This window comes from Giraffa tippelskirchi, chromosome 5, assembly GCF_054371585.1.
Source record: "Giraffa tippelskirchi isolate mGirTip1 chromosome 5, T2T-mGirTip1v1.2.pri, whole genome shotgun sequence".
NCBI lineage: Eukaryota > Metazoa > Chordata > Mammalia > Artiodactyla > Giraffidae > Giraffa > Giraffa tippelskirchi.
In genome coordinates, this window is record NC_137279.1 from 166,059,156 (window position 1) to 166,077,644 (window position 18,489).

General features: G+C 45.2%; 1 protein-coding gene and 1 non-coding gene across 2 annotated transcripts in view; one reads left to right on the plus strand and one right to left on the minus strand.

Moving 5' to 3' along the window:
* The window catches only part of DHCR24 (24-dehydrocholesterol reductase), a 34,149-nt gene that overhangs the window by 7,109 nt on the left and 8,551 nt on the right, over positions 1-18,489 (plus strand). The window contains exons 3-6 of the mRNA XM_081489128.1: positions 6,645-6,750; positions 7,396-7,514; positions 8,675-8,938; positions 13,817-13,960. Of these exons, the coding sequence (XP_081345254.1) occupies positions 6,645-6,750; positions 7,396-7,514; positions 8,675-8,938; positions 13,817-13,960 (633 nt within the window). The remainder of the gene's footprint in view (positions 1-6,644; positions 6,751-7,395; positions 7,515-8,674; positions 8,939-13,816; positions 13,961-18,489) is intronic.
* On the minus strand, positions 6,015-6,141 carry LOC145508124 (small nucleolar RNA SNORA8). Its single transcript, XR_014055383.1, has one exon. It is a non-coding gene; the product is annotated as a small nucleolar RNA SNORA8 (small nucleolar RNA).

Genomic DNA, 18,489 nt, shown 5'->3' on the forward strand with positions numbered 1-18,489 from the left:
ATTCGTAATATTCCCTTACTGCCTTGTGGAAGTGTATAGAATCTGTGGTGATGTCGTGTCTTTCATTTCTGAAAGACGTTTGTGTCTGCTCCCTTTTCTTCCTTAGCAGTGTAACTAGAAATTAATCAATTTTACTGATCTTCTCAAAGAACCAGCTTTTGGTTTCATTGATTTTTCTCTCTTTTTTTTTTGGTCTTCTATTTCATTGACTTCCGCTTTGATCTTTGTTAATTTCTTATGCTGACTTTGGGTTTAATTTTACTCTTCTTTGTTGTTTTTTAAGGTAACAGCTGAGGTCATTGACTTAGACATTTCTTTATTTCTGTTACGGATGTTTAGTGCTATAAATTCGGAGAAGGCACTGGCGACCCACTCCAGTACTCTTGCCTGGAAAATCCCATGGACAGAGGAGCCTGGTAGGCTGCAGTCCGTGGGGTCGCTAAGAGTGGGTACGAGTGAGCGACTTTACTTTCACTTTTCACTTTCATGCACTGGAGAAGGAAATGGCAACCCACTCCAGTGTTCTTGCCTGGAGAATCCCAGGGACGGAGGGGCCTGGTGGGCTGCTGTCTATGGGGTCACACAGAGTCGGACACGACTGACGCTACTTAACAGTGGCAGCAGTGCTATAAATTTCCCCCTAAGCACTGTTTTAGAGTTGTCCCCAAATTTGATATCTTATCATTTTCATTCAATTCAAATTACTTTCTAGTTTCCTTTTTGATATCTGCTTTGACCCAGAGGTTTTTTAGAAGCATGTTATTTAGTCTCCAAATATTTAGGAATTTTCCAAAGATCTTACTATTACTGATTTCTAATTTAATACAGTCGTCATAAAACATATTTTATATGATTAAAATGCTTTTCGGCTTACTGAGACTTACTGTATGGCCTAGAATACAGTCTACTTGATAAATGTTCCTTGTACCTTTTTTTTTTTTGTAATGTGTATTCTGCTGTTTTGGGATGATGTGTACTATAGGTGTCAATTAGGTCAAGTTGGTTGATAGTGTTGTTCAAGTCTTCTATATCCTTATGAATTTTCTCTCTACTTATTCTATCAGTTATTGAAAGGGGGATATTGAAATCTCTGCCTGTGATTATAGATTTGTTTTTATCTCTTGCACTTCTTACAGTTTTGCTTATATAATTTGAAGCTCTGTTATTAGATATACAAATGCTTGGGGTTTTTATTTCCTCTCGATTAATTGATCCCTTTATCGTTGTGAAATTACCTTTTTTAAAAAATTTCTTTTATTGAAGTATAGTTGTTTACAATGTTGTGCTAATTTCTGCTGTACAATGTAGTGATCCAGCTATATGTATATATTCTTTTTCATTGTGATTTATTACAGGATACTGAATATAGTTACCTGTGCTGTACAGTAGGACCTTCTTGTTTATCCATTTTAAATATAATAGTTTGCATCTGCTAATTCCAAAGTCTCAATCCATCCATCTGCCCTGCCACCCGGTTTGGCACAAGTCTGTCCTCTCTGTCTGTGAGTGTTTTTGTTTCATAGATAAGTATATATGTGTCATTTTTTAAATTGAAGTATAATTGATTTCCAGTGTGTTAATTTCTGCTGTACAACAAAGTGATTCAGTTGTGTGTGTCTCTATGAAAGTGAAAGTGAAGTCACTCAGTTGTGTCTGACTCTTTGCGACCCCATGGACTGTAGCCTACCAGGCTCCTCCGTCCACGGGATTTTCCAGGCAAGAGTACTGGAGTGGGTTGCCATATTCCTTTCCATTATGGTTTATCACAGGATAATGAGTTTAGTTCCCTGTGCTGCACCATAGGGCCTTGTTTATCTGTTCTGTGTATAATAGTTCTCATACGCTAATCCGAAACTCCCAATCCTTCCCTCCACTGTCGCAACCACAAGTCTGTTCTCTGAGTCTGTTTTCTGTTTCATAGATATGTTTATTTGTGTCATAGCTTACATTCCACATGTAAGTGATATCATATGGTATTTTTCTGACTCCCTTCACTTAATATGATTATCTGTATGTCCATCTATATTGCTGCAAATGGCATTATTTCGTTCTTTTTTATGGCTGAGTAGTATTGCATTGTGTGTATACACCACATCTTCTTTATCCTTTCACCTGTCAATGGACATTTAAATTGTTTCTATGTTTTGACTATTGTAAATGGTGCTGCTGTAGATATATGGGCGTATATGTCTGAAATAACGTGTTTTATTCCTACTTCATATTCTTTGTTCAGAAATCTACTTTGTCTAAGTGGCAGCATGGTGTATCTTTTTCCATCATTTTCCATTTAATCTATTTGTGTGTTTATATTTAAAGTGTTTCATGTAGACAGCACATAATAAGTCTTGCTTTTTAGCTAACATGACAATTTCTGCCTTTTAATTCAGATCTGAGACTACTTACACTGAATGTTATTATTGACAAGATGGTTTAAATTTGTTGCTATTTGTTTTCTGTTTGTGCCATTTGTTCTTTGTTCTCTGTCTTTTTATGTCTGCTTTTTGGATTAGTGAATAGTTTTTATGATTGTTTTAGCTCTTGTTGACTTAATAGCTGTAAGTCTTTGTTTTGTTATTTTAGCGGTTCTAGGATTTATGGTGTATACTTTCCTTGTCACTATCTACTTCAAGTGATGGTGTCCCATTTGATGTGTAGTGTAAAAATTTTAGTATGCTTCCATTTCTCTCCTCCCACCTTTGTGCTATTATTGTCATCCTTGTATATATGTTATAAACCCCACACTACATTATTGTTGTTACTAGTAGTCATCTTTTAAAGAAATTTAAATAAGAAAAGTCTTATGTATTTACCCATATAGTTACCATTTCTTCATTTTGAAGATTTATATTTCCATCTTTTTCACTTTCCTTCAGCCTGAAGAACCTCATTTGACACTTCTTTTTTTAAAAAATCTTTAATTAATTAATGTTTGGCTGCACTGGGTCTTCATTGCTTTGTACGGGCTTTTTCTAGTTGCGGCAAGCAGGGATTACTCTCCTTTGCAGTGTGTGGGTTTCTCATTGTGGTGGCTTCCCCTACTGTGACACGGGGGCTCTAGAGCACAGGCTTCAGTAGTTGCGGCTCATGACTCAGTTGCCGTGCGGCAGGTAGAATCTTCCCAGACAAGGGATCGAACCCGTGTCTCCCGCAATGGCAGGCAGATTCCTAACCACTGGACCACCAGGGAACTTCCATCTTAATCGTTTTTAAGTGTGTCTTTCAGTGGTATTAAATCCATGCAATCGTCATTCAGTCACCACCACCATCCATTGCCATAACTCTTTTCTTCTTGTAAAACTGAAATTCTATACCCATGAAACAATAACTCCCTAATCTTCCCTCCCCCTAGATCCTGGCAACCACTTTCTACTATCTGTCTCTATAATTTTGACCACTCCAAGTACCTCATATAAGTGGATCATACAGTATTTGTCTTTTTATGACTAGCTTATTTTCCTTAGCAAAATGCCTTCAAGGTTTATTCATGTTATAGCATATTGCAGAATTTTCTTCCTTTTTTAAGGTTGGATAATATTCCATTGTATATCTGTACTACATTTTGCTTATGCATTCATTCACCCATGGACACTTGGGTTGCTTCTATGTTTTAGCTATTGTGAAAAATGCTGCTATGCACATGGGTGTAGAAATATCATTTCAAGACCCTGCTTTCAATTGATTTGGGTATATACCCAGAAGTGGAATTGCTGACTCACTTGGCAAATTCTATTTTTAATTTTTTAAGGAATGGCTATACTGTTTTCCATAGTGATTGCACCATTTAACATCCCTACCAAGAGTGCACAAAGGTTTTAATTTTTCTAAATCCTTACCAGTACTTGTAAATTTTCTGTTTTTGTTTTGTGTTTAATAATAGCCATACTAATGGCTATGAGGTTGCCTTCATTTCTGAAAGATATTTTCAGTGGGAATTCCATACCCACAGGTTGATGGGTCTTTTTCCTTCAGTATTTTGAAATGCTCCAACATCTTCTTACTTGTATGATTTCTAATAAGAAATCTCTCATGCTTTGTATATAACTTATCTTTTTCCTTTGGCTGCTTTTAAGATTTTCTCTTTGTAACTAGTTTTAAGCAATTATTATGATGTGTCATGGTATAATTTTCTTCATAATTCTTGTGCTTGGGAACCATATAATTTTTCATCATATTTGAAAATTCAAGGGTCATTATTTCTTCAAGTAGTTTTTCTTTCTCTTCCTCTCTCCTTTGAGAACTGCTATTATAAGTTGGGCCAGTTGAAGTTGTTTCATAGCTCAGCTCACTGATACGCTGTTCATAAAAGTTTTTTTTTTCCCCCACTGTATATTTCATTTTGGACAGTTTCTATTGCTGTGTACTTAAATTCACTGCTGTTCTTCTGCAGTGTCTAATTTGCCATCAATCCTAACCAGTGTATTTTTCATCTCCAGCATTGTGGTTTTCATTTCTAGAAGTTTCATTTGGATCTTTTTACTGCCTTTTAAATGTCTCTACTTAACTTTTGAACATAGGATTATAGTAATAATTATTTTAATGCCCTTATTTGCTGATTTTAATATCTATCAATTTGGGGTCTGTTTTATCAAGACAGATTGATTATTCACCTCAGGATGGGTCGAATTTTCCTGCCTCTCTGCATGCCTAGTGAACTTTGATTGGATTCTAGACATCATGGATTTTACCTTGTTGGGTGCTGGATATTTCTGTATCCCTGTAAATCTTCCTGAGCTTTGTTCTGAGATATAGCCAAATTACTGGGAAAGAGTTTGATCTAGTTGGGTATTGAGTTTTCAGGTGGGGTTGAAGTAGCATGTAATCTAGGGGCAATTATTCCCTGCTGCTGAGGCAAGACCCTTAGAAGTACTCTACCCATTGCCCTAGGAGTCATAAAGTTTTCCAGTCTGGATTGTGGGAATGAATAGTATTTCCTGCCCTGTGTGAGCCCCTGGCTCTGTTACCTTCCAGGCTCTTCCCCTGACCTCAGCCTTGGGTAATTTCCTCCTGTGTACCCATCAGTTCTCAGCTGAATACTCAGTGGGCACCTTGGCAGTACTTCAGAGTTTTCCCTCTGCAGTTCTTTCCTCCCCAGTACGCTGTCCTGCAGACTCGACTCACCTTGGTCTTATCGGGCTCTCAACTCGGAGTCCACAGGACACCCTGCTCCTGTACTGCCTAACTCCGGGTGGCTAGCTGGGGCAGCCACAGAACTCACCCTGTTTATTTTCTGTCTCTTAGAGATCATTAGCTTCATTGCCTGATGTTCATTGTGTTGAAAACTCCTGTTTCATTTACTTTGTCCTTTTTTCCAGGTAGTGGGGTTGAACTGGTTCTCTTTGCTCCCTCTTGACAGGAAGCAAAAGACCACTTGATGACATATTCATGTGTCTGTTTTTTTTTTAAGTGTAAAAGTTTGTTTGTTTCTATGGTGACACAGGCAAAATTATTTAAGTCAATAAATTTTTAAGGAATTTCACACGGTCTGATTTTTTCTACTGCCAATCACCTTGGTTCCTCCAATGTCTGAGTCATAATCTTCAAGACAGCCCTTTCAAAAATAATTTTTTCTCAACCCACAGTTTTCATGTCAGTCAGTCCACAATTCTTTTAGTTGGGCTTCTTTGATCTCCAGTGGAATATGGACACACTTCAGAATTCCCCTACTGCAATCTTTGTGATCCAGTTTCCTCAAGCAGCTTGACTTCCCTGGTGGTTCAGACAGTAAAGCGTCTGCCTATAATGTGGGAGACCTGGGTTCAATCCCTGGGTCAGGAAGATCCCCTGGAGAAGGAAATAGCAGCCCACTCCAGTACTCTTGCCTGGAAAATCCCGTGGACGGAGGAGCCTGGTAGGCTACAGTCCATGGGGTTGCAAAGAGTCAGACACGACTGAGTGACTTCACTTTCACTTTTCACTTTCCTCAAGTAGCTTACTTTAAGACCATGTTTAGGGTCAGAAGAGATGGATCTGCCTCGGAGGTTATATCAAACTGAACAGTGTAAAACTTATAGGAATACTGTATCAGGAGAAATACCAGGTCTAACATGAACAGAGCCAAGTAAATCAGTGATGCCAGATACTGAATTAATATTGTACTGTCCCTTGAACAAAAATTGTGTTTTCCAGGAGCATTTAATGACAAAGAATGATGTCACAGTATAGAATTAGTTTTTTAGAAAAAGGCAAAAAAGTCTATGTTCAAAGTGTGTGTGTGTGTTGTATTAAAACAAAAAAATAGCAATATAGATATGCATAGAAAAATATTAAAAGAAGATATAGTCAGCATTAAAATTGATACTTGAAAGAACTAGGATTAATGATTTTTATCTTTGTGTATGCTGTTTCTTCCAAATAAATGAGTATTTTTTCTTCTAGAAGAAAAATAAACTGAGTATTAAGTATGAAGATTAAATTATCAATAAATATAAAAGTATAAAAATTAAACCCTAGCAAACCCAGAGCCAGAGGCCCCATTCAATGAAGTTAGAGGTTGTGGAATGCTCTAGAAAGAGGCTGTAGAGGCCATACAGAAATCCCCATGTCGATTGTTTGGGAAGGTCTGGGACAACACCTTCTGCAGGCAGAATCCCTCATTCAGCCTGACAGCTTCCTTGTGACCCAGGGTCTCTCTTCTGTGTCAATAGATTGTCCGAGTGGAGCCCTTGGTGACCATGGGTCAGGTGACCGCCCTGCTGACCTCCATTGGCTGGACTCTGCCTGTATTGCCCGAGCTGGATGACCTCACAGTGGGTGAGCACTCAGTCTCAGCGTCAGAGCCGAGGGACCTCGGCCCACCTTCCGTCCCATGTGTGACGGAAGTCACCCTGTCTCAGCTCGCCCAGCTCCAAAGCCCGGGCACACACTGCCTGCCAGTATGTGTCTGAGCCCCTCATGTTATCAGACAGCACTTTTCAATCTCTGGTTCAAACCGGCCTCCCTGTAACGTGCACCCATGGCTCTAGTTGTGCCCCGTGGAACACACACAGCAAGTCGAGTCTCTCCTTCCATAGGATTCCAGGTCCCAGAGCCTTTTCTTCTCCAAGGAAACCCCTTCAGGTCTTTAACTGTTTGCAGGGGCTTCCCCCACCCTACCAACCCCCCCTTTCATCAAGGTTCCTGTTGCAATGAATGTGCCTTAAGTTGGGTCTGGCCAGAGGTGGGGGTGTGTCTCCCACCCATCCCCCACCCCTAAGCAAGCCCTCACGCTCACATCTCAGCCCTTCCTCCTCTCTCCTGCTCTCCACATCCACAGAGATGGGACATGTCCCCTAAGATCTGCCAGCCCTGTTGTGCATCCCTCATGCTGTGAGTGTGCTGGGCTCCAGCGAGGTGTCCTTTCCTAGCTCTCCCCCAACCCCTCCCAGCTCTGCCTGGCTAATACACGTGTCTCTGCAGGAGGACTGATCATGGGCACAGGCATCGAGTCTTCGTCCCATAAGTATGGCTTGTTCCAGCACATCTGCACCGCCTATGAGCTGGTCTTGGCTGATGGCAGCTTTGTGCGATGCACACCGGTGAGTTCAGAGGTGGGGGATGTCCCCACCAGCCTGCCCTGGACATTAAAGACCCCTGGGAGGTGGTTCCACTGGGAGTGCTTTGTTTAAAGTACACCTGTCCAGTCTGGGTCTGTATTTGTGATAATAACAGATTTCTATAGCCCCTGAGGTGTGCTCAGATACTGTTATAAACACTTTGTGTATATTAAACCATTTAGTTGTTAAGCAATTTTATGAGGTGGATACTGTTATTAGCCGGGCTTCTCTGATGGCTCAGTGGTAGAGAATCCTTCTGCCAATGCAGGAGACACAGGTTCTGTTCCTGGGTTGGGAAGATCTCCTGGAGAAGGAAATGGCAACCTATTCCAGTATTCTTGCCTGGGAAATCCCATGAACAGAAGAGCCTGGTGGGCTATAGTCCATGGCGTTGCAAAAGAGTCAGACACAACTTAGTGACTAAACAACACCCAACAACTATTATTAGCCACATTCTACAGATAGGAAACCAAAGCACAGAGAGATTAATAAACTTTCCCCAAATCACATATCTAGTAAATCCCACACAGCTGGCGTTCAAACCCTGCTTGTTGGGCTCCCATGTCAATGCCCTTAGCCATCCATGTCACCACACTGTCTTGAAGTCAGGCCCAAGCATCAATACGCTATGCTGAGGTGAGGTGTAGCAAAAAAAAGAGGGGCTGCTTTGGAGAAAAGAGGCAATTCCACTGCCCAAAGTAGGATGCAAACAGTTAAGGAGCAGGACAGGATCTAAACTTTAAATCAGCTCAGATGTCTCTGAGCATATGTGGGGGCCCCTGGTATGGGAGGAACAGTGTGATACCTTAGAAGTAGATGTTTCTGAGAGTCACTCTGTTGACCTCACAGAGACCAAGACAGGACTCCAGGCTTGAGAGCTCTGGTCTGAACAAGGTAGACCTCTTTGAGGATTCACAGCAGTTTAGCGAGTTTCCCTAAACCCTCACCTGGGCCCCGCCTTCTAACCTGTTTACCAGCAGAGAGAGGAGACAGACATTCGTGAATTACTTCCCTGTCCTTGACACAGGTAGTGCCAAGACAGGGATTTAGCCCAGGCCCTGGGTTCTCTGCGCCCTACCGCTGACAACACACTGCAGTACAGGGTCCAGGGGTCAGATGTTCAGCATGTGTCCACTCCACAGATGGAAAACTCAGACCTGTTCTACGCTGTGCCCTGGTCCTGCGGGACTCTGGGCTTCCTGGTGGCTGCCGAGATCCGCATCATCCCTGCCAAGAAGTACATCAAGCTGCGGTTTGAGCCAGTACACGGCCTGGAGGCCATCTGTGACAAGTTCACCCGCGAGTCCCAGCGGCCGGAGAACCACTTCGTGGAAGGGCTGCTCTACTCCCTGGAGGAGGCCGTCATCATGACAGGGGTCATGACGGACGAGGCAGAGCCCAGCAAGGTAGGACAGAAGGAGGATGGCCCGGACAGGCTGGGAGCGGAGCTGGATCCCCACCCTGACCCTGGCAGCCACCCTTTTCAAGGTTGGGTCAGCCCACCTGGGGTTCAGGGCAGCAGCATCAGTAGTCGTCCATCGTAGGCAGCGACCAAAGCATCCGCTTCCTCTGTTCCTACCACCTGCCAGGGACAGGCATAATCTTTGATCCTCGCAGTAACCTCGTTTTATAGATGAGGCAACTGAGGTTCCAAGAGGCCATGTTAACTTCCACAAGATGACAAAGTAATTGATCAGATGCTTCAGAATCCAGATCGACACTGCGTAATTTTTATTTTCTTTTTAAGTTTTACTTTATTTTTGGCCACACCACACAACATGCAGGATCTTGGTTCCCTGACCAGGGATTGAACCCACACCCCCTGAAGTAGAAGGGCAGAATCTTAACCACTGGACCACCAGGAAGTCCCTGCTGTGTATTTTTTAATAGCCATTCTTTGTCCATTGAGAAAGTATTTGTGTCTGATGAGAGGCTGGGAACGTATACAGAAGTAAAAAGAAAGGCTCCACATATAAACATGACCCAAGCCAGCTCTTGCTAACCTGTTTGACAGATTTATTTCCTCTCTTTTCAATATATAGATTTTTTTTAAAGCCTTTACAAAGTCATGTAACAGTGTTGAAATATATAAAGAAAAAGTTAAAGTACATCTCTTCACCCAAGCATGCACCCTGAGTCACCCCTTGTAACACTGCACTCTTTGAGGCCTGTATGTGTGCACGTGTGTGTGCGCAAACACATGCTCTCATTTTGTCCTGTGATTTCCACTGTTGCCTGCAAATAATTGATCTAACTCATTGCTTCCCGATGAGTATTTATGTTGCTTAAAATGTTTTGCTTTTACAAATAAGATTACATTGAAGATTCTCTCGCATCTATCCTTGGCCTCTTGTACATGCATTTCTGTAGGAGTGAGTCCAAGAAAAGGAATTTCTGACCCAGGGGTTTGAACACATTGAATGTTGATAGATATGACTAATGGCCCTCCAGGAAAACATGTGTTTTTGTCCACTTCCAGCAATGTGGTGGTGTGTGAGAATACCTTTCTCCCACATTCTTGCCAGTGCTGGATAGCATCACTCTTTCATTCTTACCAATCTGATAAGGTTAAAAATAGTAGCTCGTTTTATCTTGCAGTTCTCGGATACTTTCAACATTACCATCTCTTTGCAGTGTTTCGGTTTGTCTTCAGCTGTGCTCACTGGTATAAAATTTTTAGTTTTCTGGTTTAGTGTTGTAAGCATTTCTGCATGTCATTACATTGCCTTCATATTTAATGACTGCAGAAACACTGCAGTGAGCAAATGCCCTGTCATCTACTAAACCACTGCCCCATAGTTGGAAATTAAAGTTGCATCTAGTTTTTCATTATTTTAATTAACATAGCAGTGGACATCTTTTGTCTGTAATTTGAGTAATGCCTTAAAGTAGAATTAGTACATCAAACGATAGGCTGTCTCAAGGCTCTTATCTGTCCCCTATATACTTAAAACATTTTAAAATCAAAAGGGACTCAAATCATCTGATACGATTCACTCTCCAAATAAGGAATGGAGGTCCATTCCTTGGAGGCTCCTCAGAGGACACACAGCAGGCCTGGGGCAGATTTAAATTTGGGTCTCTGACTCCTGGTTGGTTGTTTGTTACCCTCATGCATGCTTCTAGAATTTAGCATCATCTGCAAACTTTGATCGAGCAGCATTCCCACTAGTGAGACACTAGTGAGCACTGGAGGATGGGAATCCTGGAGCAGGAACAGGACTTTGGACACCAAGCGCAAACGCTCTGGTGCCTCTGGGCCCTGACTGCCTGATCCCAGGTTGGGCCAAAGCCCAGACAGTGTGTCACTCTGAATCTGAACCTAGTCACCTGGCAAGGAGGTCTCATCCAGAGGTTTTCCACCTTGTCTGAGGCACTCCCCTGGAGACTGCCAGTGGAGATAAGCTGAGGGCAGGGACCAAGGCGAATCACATCCCGCCTCCCCACCAAAAGTCATCTCTTTGATGTGTTAGATGCAGCCTAAGGTTGCGATTGTATCCAGGGGGTTGCACAACTTTGAAAATGTTTGAACGCTCCGACCAGTTCCCTTCTTCCCCAAGAAGACTAGGGTTTTCTCCAGAGGCTCACCTGGCATCAGTGGCAGAGGGGCTGGGCCTCAGGCCACAGACCTTTGCAAAGTGTTCCCATGAACAAGACCCTGATTCCACGTGGGAACGGGGCCGGGGGAGGGTGGTGGATGCCAGAGACGTGTGCGTGTGTCATCTGAGGAGCGTGTCTCCCCAACATGCCTGTTTGGCAGGCTGCTTAGGAATTTGTGCCTGTGTGCCAGGTATTGCCCACCCTGTGAGGATGTGGCCCGTCCACCCCATGGACCCTTCGAGGAGGTGGCCCACACCCATCTTACGGGGGAGGCCCAGAGATAGGAAGTGGCTTATTATCTGAGTGCTCGGGCTGGTACTGGAACTCCTGCAGTCTCTTGGCTGCCAGTGGGCTGCCATGTGCCCTGGGAGACACGCACCATCCTGGGCTTCTCTGGCACAAATAGTTCCTGATGAGTCATGAGCACGAGGAGCACCTGTGTCTAGGTACCTCCAAGTCTCCGGTTCATCATGCAGCTGGTGTCACTGCTGTGTATGTAGCCAGGCCCACCTGGTGTTAGGTCAGATTGCTCTGTTCCTGTTGGGTCTGACTCCTCTTTGCATGCATAGGTGGAGGCCAGCCTACGGTGACTTCTGCTTCCATGCTCTGACTGACTTGAACCAACAGGCTCTTTAGCCCATTTGAGCCCAGGCTCAAAGCCCATGCTTTGTGGCCCCTTTTACTCCCTGCACAGTGGCCTCTCAGCTGAGTGGACCTGCACGCAGGGTGATACCTAGATGGGCTGCAAGTGTCGGCTGCCAGAGATGGAGGGCACAGGTTGCCTGGCTCTGGGGTGGAAGGGACTGGCCTAGGAGCTAAGGGCAGTGAGAGAGGGCAGGAACTGAATACTGTGTCCCTACTGTGGCCAGTTACTGTGCTTGGCACTTTCTATATTATCTGTTTCAGTCTTTCCAACCATTTTGCCTGTACTGAAAATGAGGCTTGGAGAGGTTAAGTAACCTGCCAGGATCAGCCTAGTGCATTAAAAGTGGAAAAAGCAAATTGGCAAACAGCAGGAACAGAGCAGTCCCATTTCTATAAACCCATGTGTGTGTGTGAAAATAAAACCTAATGAACACATATCAGCTTTCAGTGGTTTCCTCTGGAGGGTAAGGCTACAGGGGCGTCTCTCTTAGGGGTGCATATTTCTGCAGTGTCTAAGGTTTTCACCAGGAGTGTACTTTGCTTTTAGAATCAGGAAAAAAGTTAATAGTTGTTTTTCTGTTTTTTTCTTAATAATGCCCACATTCCAGAACCTCCCATTCAAGGTTCTCTGCCATCCAGCCCTGGTCTTCTTTTGCAACAGGGGATGTGCTTGAGTCCTTGCCTTGCCTCTTGCCAGCCTTGTGGCCTCAAGTAGTCTCTTTCACCTTGATGATTCTTTCTCCTGGTTAGTGAGACAGGGACACATCTGCTGTAGGAGGTTGTAGAGGAGATAAAGAAGGAATGTGTGCAAGGTCATGGAGGAGATAATGCATGTCTACAAGGTCATGGAGGGGGTAAAGAATGAACACACCGGGTGCTGGGGCTGCCTCCCTGGAGCATGAGCATTTAGCCCATGCTAGGATTATTTTCCAGCGACCCTGGCCTTGCTTACTTCTTGCTTCTGTTCCTGTCTTACCCTCCCCGATGGTCCCCTCTCCTACGTGGCCTCCACTCTCTGCTTCCTCCTGTCCCTTTGCTGAGCCCCAACTGGCTGTTATCTCACCTGCCCCATAAAGCTTGGGTGCCTCTCCCACCCCCAGAGAATGGGCCCAAGCGTCTGCAGTGTGTATGTATGTAATTTCTAACAGGCACAAAGATCTCCCACAAAGTATCTATTTTTATTGCCATTTAACATGTGAAGACACAAGCCCAGAGTGACCTGCTCAGTGTCACACAGCTAGTGGGCTACTAGGCAAAGGCCAGGCCTCAGCCGCCCAACCTGGAGCCTGTGACCTTTCTGGGCGGCTGCCCTGCCTGTCTGTCTCTGAGAGCATCGACCCACAGTCCCTTTCATGGGTGAATAAGCTAAGGCCCAGAGAAGCTAAGTCACCCCAGGGCACACAGTAGGTAAAGTCCTGAACCATTTAGGACTGAAGACACCAGCTAAACATAAGATTAAGGCTTGGAGACCGCGGGGCTCAATACCAAGAAGCCCATAGCTTTACAGCAAGCTTCTCCCTCTGATGTTGCCTGTCTGGGGGGGTCGTGCCTGGGCCAGAGGATGTGGAGCTTGGTCCAGGGCAGCAGGGAAAGCATTTTGGTCAGTTAGCACCGTCAGCCGGAGGACCCAGTGGGCACAGGTGACCCCTGCTCAGTGTTTGCGCCAACACTGGCTTCGTGGGAGGGAAGCAGGGAGGAACATGCCTGTGTGGGCCACTGCACAGTGGCCGACCCCAGTAAACATCAGCTTTTCAGTTCTCTCACTGAGAGGGAGCAGGCTGAGCTCTCGAGACTGTCAGGAGCTCATCGTTGGGCCCTGGGCTCACCACTTAACCTCCATGAGCTTCTGCTCTCTCCGCTAGAGAAAGCCCGCTGTGCTTAACCTCATCCAGCTTTCAAGAGCCTCCAAGGTGATTCACAGACATGAAAGAGCTCTGGGGAGGCCAGGAGTGCTGAATAGAAGCCGGGTATCTCTGTTACACCCCAGTGGCCTTTGGGGCTTGTCTGCAGCCTGACAACAGTGCTCTCTGTCATTTCAGCTGAATAGCATTGGCAACTACTACAAGCCGTGGTTCTTCAAGCACGTGGAGAACTACCTGAAGACAAACCGAGAGGGCCTGGAGTACATCCCATTGAGACACTACTACCACCGCCACACGCGCAGCATCTTCTGGGAGCTCCAGGTGAGGCTCGGATTTCCCAGTAGTCCTGGCTCCTCCTGGCCAGCCTGGGAACCGGCACGGTTTCCCCTCCCCTGGGAGGAAAGAGTGGCTTTGTCCTCAGGAACCGGAGCAGCCTCTCACCCGGCAGCCCAGTGTTTCCTTCTGCGGGAACGGCCACCTTCCCTTAAAGCAGCAGAGTTTCCCCAAGTACCAGCCGGAAAGTGGGGCCCTTGGCTGGGTGCTCTGGGGAACTCAGACCTGTCCCATCCTTGCGACGCTGTAGCCTAGCCAAGCGGCCAGCCTCCGGCCCTGAGAAGGGCCACAGGAAGCGACTGGTCCTGCCTAGGGCTGGGGGTAGCTGTCAGGTGTGTCCTTGACTTGTGGGTAAGAATTTGCTACTGTGCCATGAGAGATGGGGAGCAGTGACATTTTAAATAGGGGGTGAGGGAAGGCCTCTCAGGAGCTGCCTGATGAGCAGAGACCAGCATGGGGAAGACACACCAGGCAGAACTTGAGAGAGAGCTCCAGGCAGAGGAAGAACCAGAGCACCGGTCCTCAGTGGGCTGGCTGGGTTGCTGTTTTCCTTTTTTTTAGTTGAAGTGAAAACATAAACTTAACCATTTTAAAGTATGCAATTCAGTACATTTGGTACATTCATGGTATCATGTGTCTACTGCCTCTATCTAGTTTCAAAATATTTTCATTGCCCTGAAAGGAAGCCCTGTCCCCATTAAGCAGTTACTCCCAGTTCCCTTTCCCCAGACTCTGGCAACCAGTGGTCTGTATTCCATCTCTATGGGTTTACCTATTCTAGACATTTTATACAAATGGAATCATGCAACACATGGCCTTTTGTGTCTGGTTTTGTTCACTAAGGCTGTTTTCAAGGTTTATCCACGCTGTAGCATGTATCAGTACATCATTTATTTGTGTGGCTGGAAAATACCCCATTGAGTGGATGAACCACAGTTTGTTTTTCCACTCATCTACTGGTGGATGTTTGAGTTGTTTCCTCCTACTGGCTTTGTGAATAGCACTGCTGTAAACATTCATGTACACAAATTTATTTGGATACTAGTTTTTAGTTTGGGGGCAGTCTATGCCTAGGAGTGGAACTGCTGGATCTGTGTGATAATTCTGTGTCTGACTTACTGAGGAACTGCCAGACGTTTTCACAGTGGTGAGCCATTTTACACTCCCAACAGCAGCATGCAAAGGTTCCAATAGCTCTGCATTCTCACCAGCGCTTGTTGTTTTCTGGTGTTTTGCTGTAGCCATCCTAGTGGGTGAGAAGTAGAATCCTGCTGTAATTTTGGTTTGCATTTTCCAAATGACTGATGATGTTGAATATCCTTCCATGTGCCTGTTGGCCATTTGTATATTTTTTGAAGAACTATCTATTCAGATCCTTTGCCCAATTTTAATTACATTGTTGATCTATTTTTGTTGTTTTAAGAGTTCTATATATATTCTGGACGTTAGACCTTTATCAAATACATGATTTGCAAATATTTCCTCCCATTCTGTAGGTAGTCTTTCACTGCCTTGATAATGTCTTTTGATTTACAGAAGTTTTTGGTTTTGTGTTACTCATGCTTTTAAGTGTCGTATCTGTAAGAATCCATTGCTAAATCCAGTGGAGATTTAGCATTAATCATGAAGATTAATTGCTGTGTTATCTTCTAAAAGCTTTATAGTTTTAGTTCTTATATTTAGGTTCTTGATCCATTTCAAGTTTTGTATATTTGGTGAGAGGTGGGGGTCCAACTCCATTTTTCTGCGTCACAGCAGGATGCAAGTTGTCATAGCAAGCCTGCATGTTTTTAAAAAACAGCAAGAAGGCCCTTTAGCTAGACCCATCGCGGAGAATGAGGTCAAATAGCAGCTAGAGCCTAGATCATATGGGTCCTTGTACTTCAGGGGAGGACTTTCTCTTTTGCTTTGTGTGATAAGAAAGCCAGTGGAGGACTTGGTACAGAAAAATGACGTGACCTGATTTTTGTTTTAAAACGATAGTTTTGACAGCTGGATGGAGAGTGGATGGGGCAGGGTGGCTAGAGTGGAAGAGAAGAAGAAGGAAGGATTCTGTTGTCTGGAGTGATAGCACTGGAGGAGGAAAGGCATCTCAGATCTGGGAGGTACTGTGAAGATTGAACCAACCCACAGGATTTCCAACAGAGTATGACTCCAAGGTTAGGGACCCAAGTAACCGGGTGACCTGAGGTGCCACTGACTGGGGCAATGTGGGGGAGGGGTCTGGGGAGGAAAATTAGAAGTTTGGTCTGGGACATTGTCAGCATGCGGTGCTTCTCAGACATCCAGGTGGGATGTCAAGTGGGCAGTTGGCACACATGTCAGATCTTCAAAGGTTGAAGGATCACATACCACTGTGGGTAGCATCAGCAGAGAGATGTTAATTAAAGTCATGGGACTAAACAAGTGAGGGAAGTTAGAGAAGAGAAGTCCCAGAGCCAAGCCCTATAGGTCAGGGGAGGAGAAACCAGCCAGGAGAGGAGAAGGCGCCGTCAGTCGGAGGGAAGGAGAAACCCAGGAGAACTGGCAACCTGGACAGTGTGACAAGAAGGAAGATAAACAACTGTGTCCAGTGTCCCTGAATGAGATGAGAACAAAGAATTGACCTCTGGTCACTGATGACCTTGAGTCATGGGGCTGAAAGCCTGATGTGAATTAAAGAGAAAACAGAGACAAGTAAGTGGGGACAGTGAAAACAGAGATCTAAGAAGGCTCAGTATCGGGGGAAGCAGAGAAATAGGGTGGTAGCCGGAGGGGGAGGTGGGATCGAGAGGAGACAACAGAAGGGAGAAATGACCCCATGTTGATGTGCTGGCAGTGCAGGAAAGAGGGTGTGCTCACAGGGTGAGCCTTCAGCACGGGCGGATCCTGCACTCAGGTGGAGAGGGTGCCCTTAGTGAGAGCCTGGAGAGTCACCCCCTGGACAGTTAACGGAACAGTTGCTATGGGGTGTGGGCGTTCTCTTCCAGTTGCTTCTCAGTGAAATAGGAAGCAAGGATTTCAGCCAAGAAGAGGGGGCGAGGGGTTGTTGAAGGACTGAGAGGAGAGGAGTTGGGAACTTGTCCCTTGGAGAGTGGGAATGAGTTGACTGGGAAAAACATCATCAGGTTGCTAGGCAACAGTGGGCCTGCCAAAGATTCCTGAGCATGCATTTCCAGAGACCGGTCCTGGTGGCTGTGGATTTTCACACATTCAGCTGTGTGGATGGGCCAGAGAATAAGGAGAAAGTTAGATTTAACCACGGTTGAGATTTTGCAGATGAGTAAGACAAGTGAGGCAGGGTTGGAGAAGCTGGGATGGGAACGTGATGAATTCGGAGTCAGCTTGGGGAAGGGAGTGGTGAGGATATGCGGGGCTGACGGGACTGACATGCTGGCCTGGGTGCCCGTTGGGGTGAAGAGTTGACGTCAGAGCACTGGAGGGCATGAGCAGCAGGAAGGGAGAGGTAGTGGTGGTCAGGGGACCAATGCTTGGAATTGGAACTGTGGTGTTTTCCCCAGCATCCAGTTCTGCAGCAATGACGTCCTTAGCCCCCTGCAGTCGCTGACCTTCAACACACCCTGAAAGGAATTCAGGGTAAAGATCAAGAATGAGGCTGTCTGTGCTCTGGGCAAACTACCAGAACAGACCTTCGCATAATTAGAAGATATTTTGAGGAGAAAATTTTATGACCCAAAACTCTTGCATCTTCACGTACTTAGTAAAGCACTAAAACCACTAATAAGACATCTGTTCCTTGTAACAAGAAACAACCTTCAACCAAGAGATGTGCTTGATGACAATTGTTATTTAGTCGCTAAGTCATGTCTGCCTCTTTGTGACCCCATGAAGTGTAGCCCACCAGGCTCCCTCTGTCCATGGGATTTCACAGGCAAGAACGCTGGAGTGGATAGCCATTCCCTTCTCAGGGCTATCTTCCCGACCCAGGGATCAAACCTGTGTCTCTTGCATTGAAAAGCAGATTCTTTACCACTGAGCCACCAGAGAAGCCCTGGATGACATGTATCCTTCGCCAAAATCACATACATACTGACCTCACCTTTACCTCTTCACAACAGTTTCTCAGCACTGTCTGAAAGTGGGTCTTCTGGGCTGCGGTCTCAGTGAGATACTGAATAAACTCAACTCATAGCTCTGACGTTATTTTTTTTTCTTTCCCCCCAAGTCAACAGAGGTAGTGAATATAACATTGAGAGGTCAGCAAACTTCCTTAAAGGGCCAAATAGCAAAGGCTTTAGGCTCTGCAGATCATACGTCCTGTCACAGCTGCTCGGCCCTGCCCTTGTAGCACAAGCGCAGCCCCGGGCAGCGCTTGAACAAATGTGTGTGGCTGTGCTCCAGTGAAACTATATATAAACCCAGGCAGGGACCGGATTTAGCCAGTGGGCTGGATCCACTTGCAGACCGATCCCCACATGCTCTAGTTTGTCATCCTCTGCTCAGGAGCGTGATGTGAAAGTCAGTGCAGAGGCCGAGTGAAAGGGAAGACAGCTGGAGGGCAAACAGGAGGATTATCA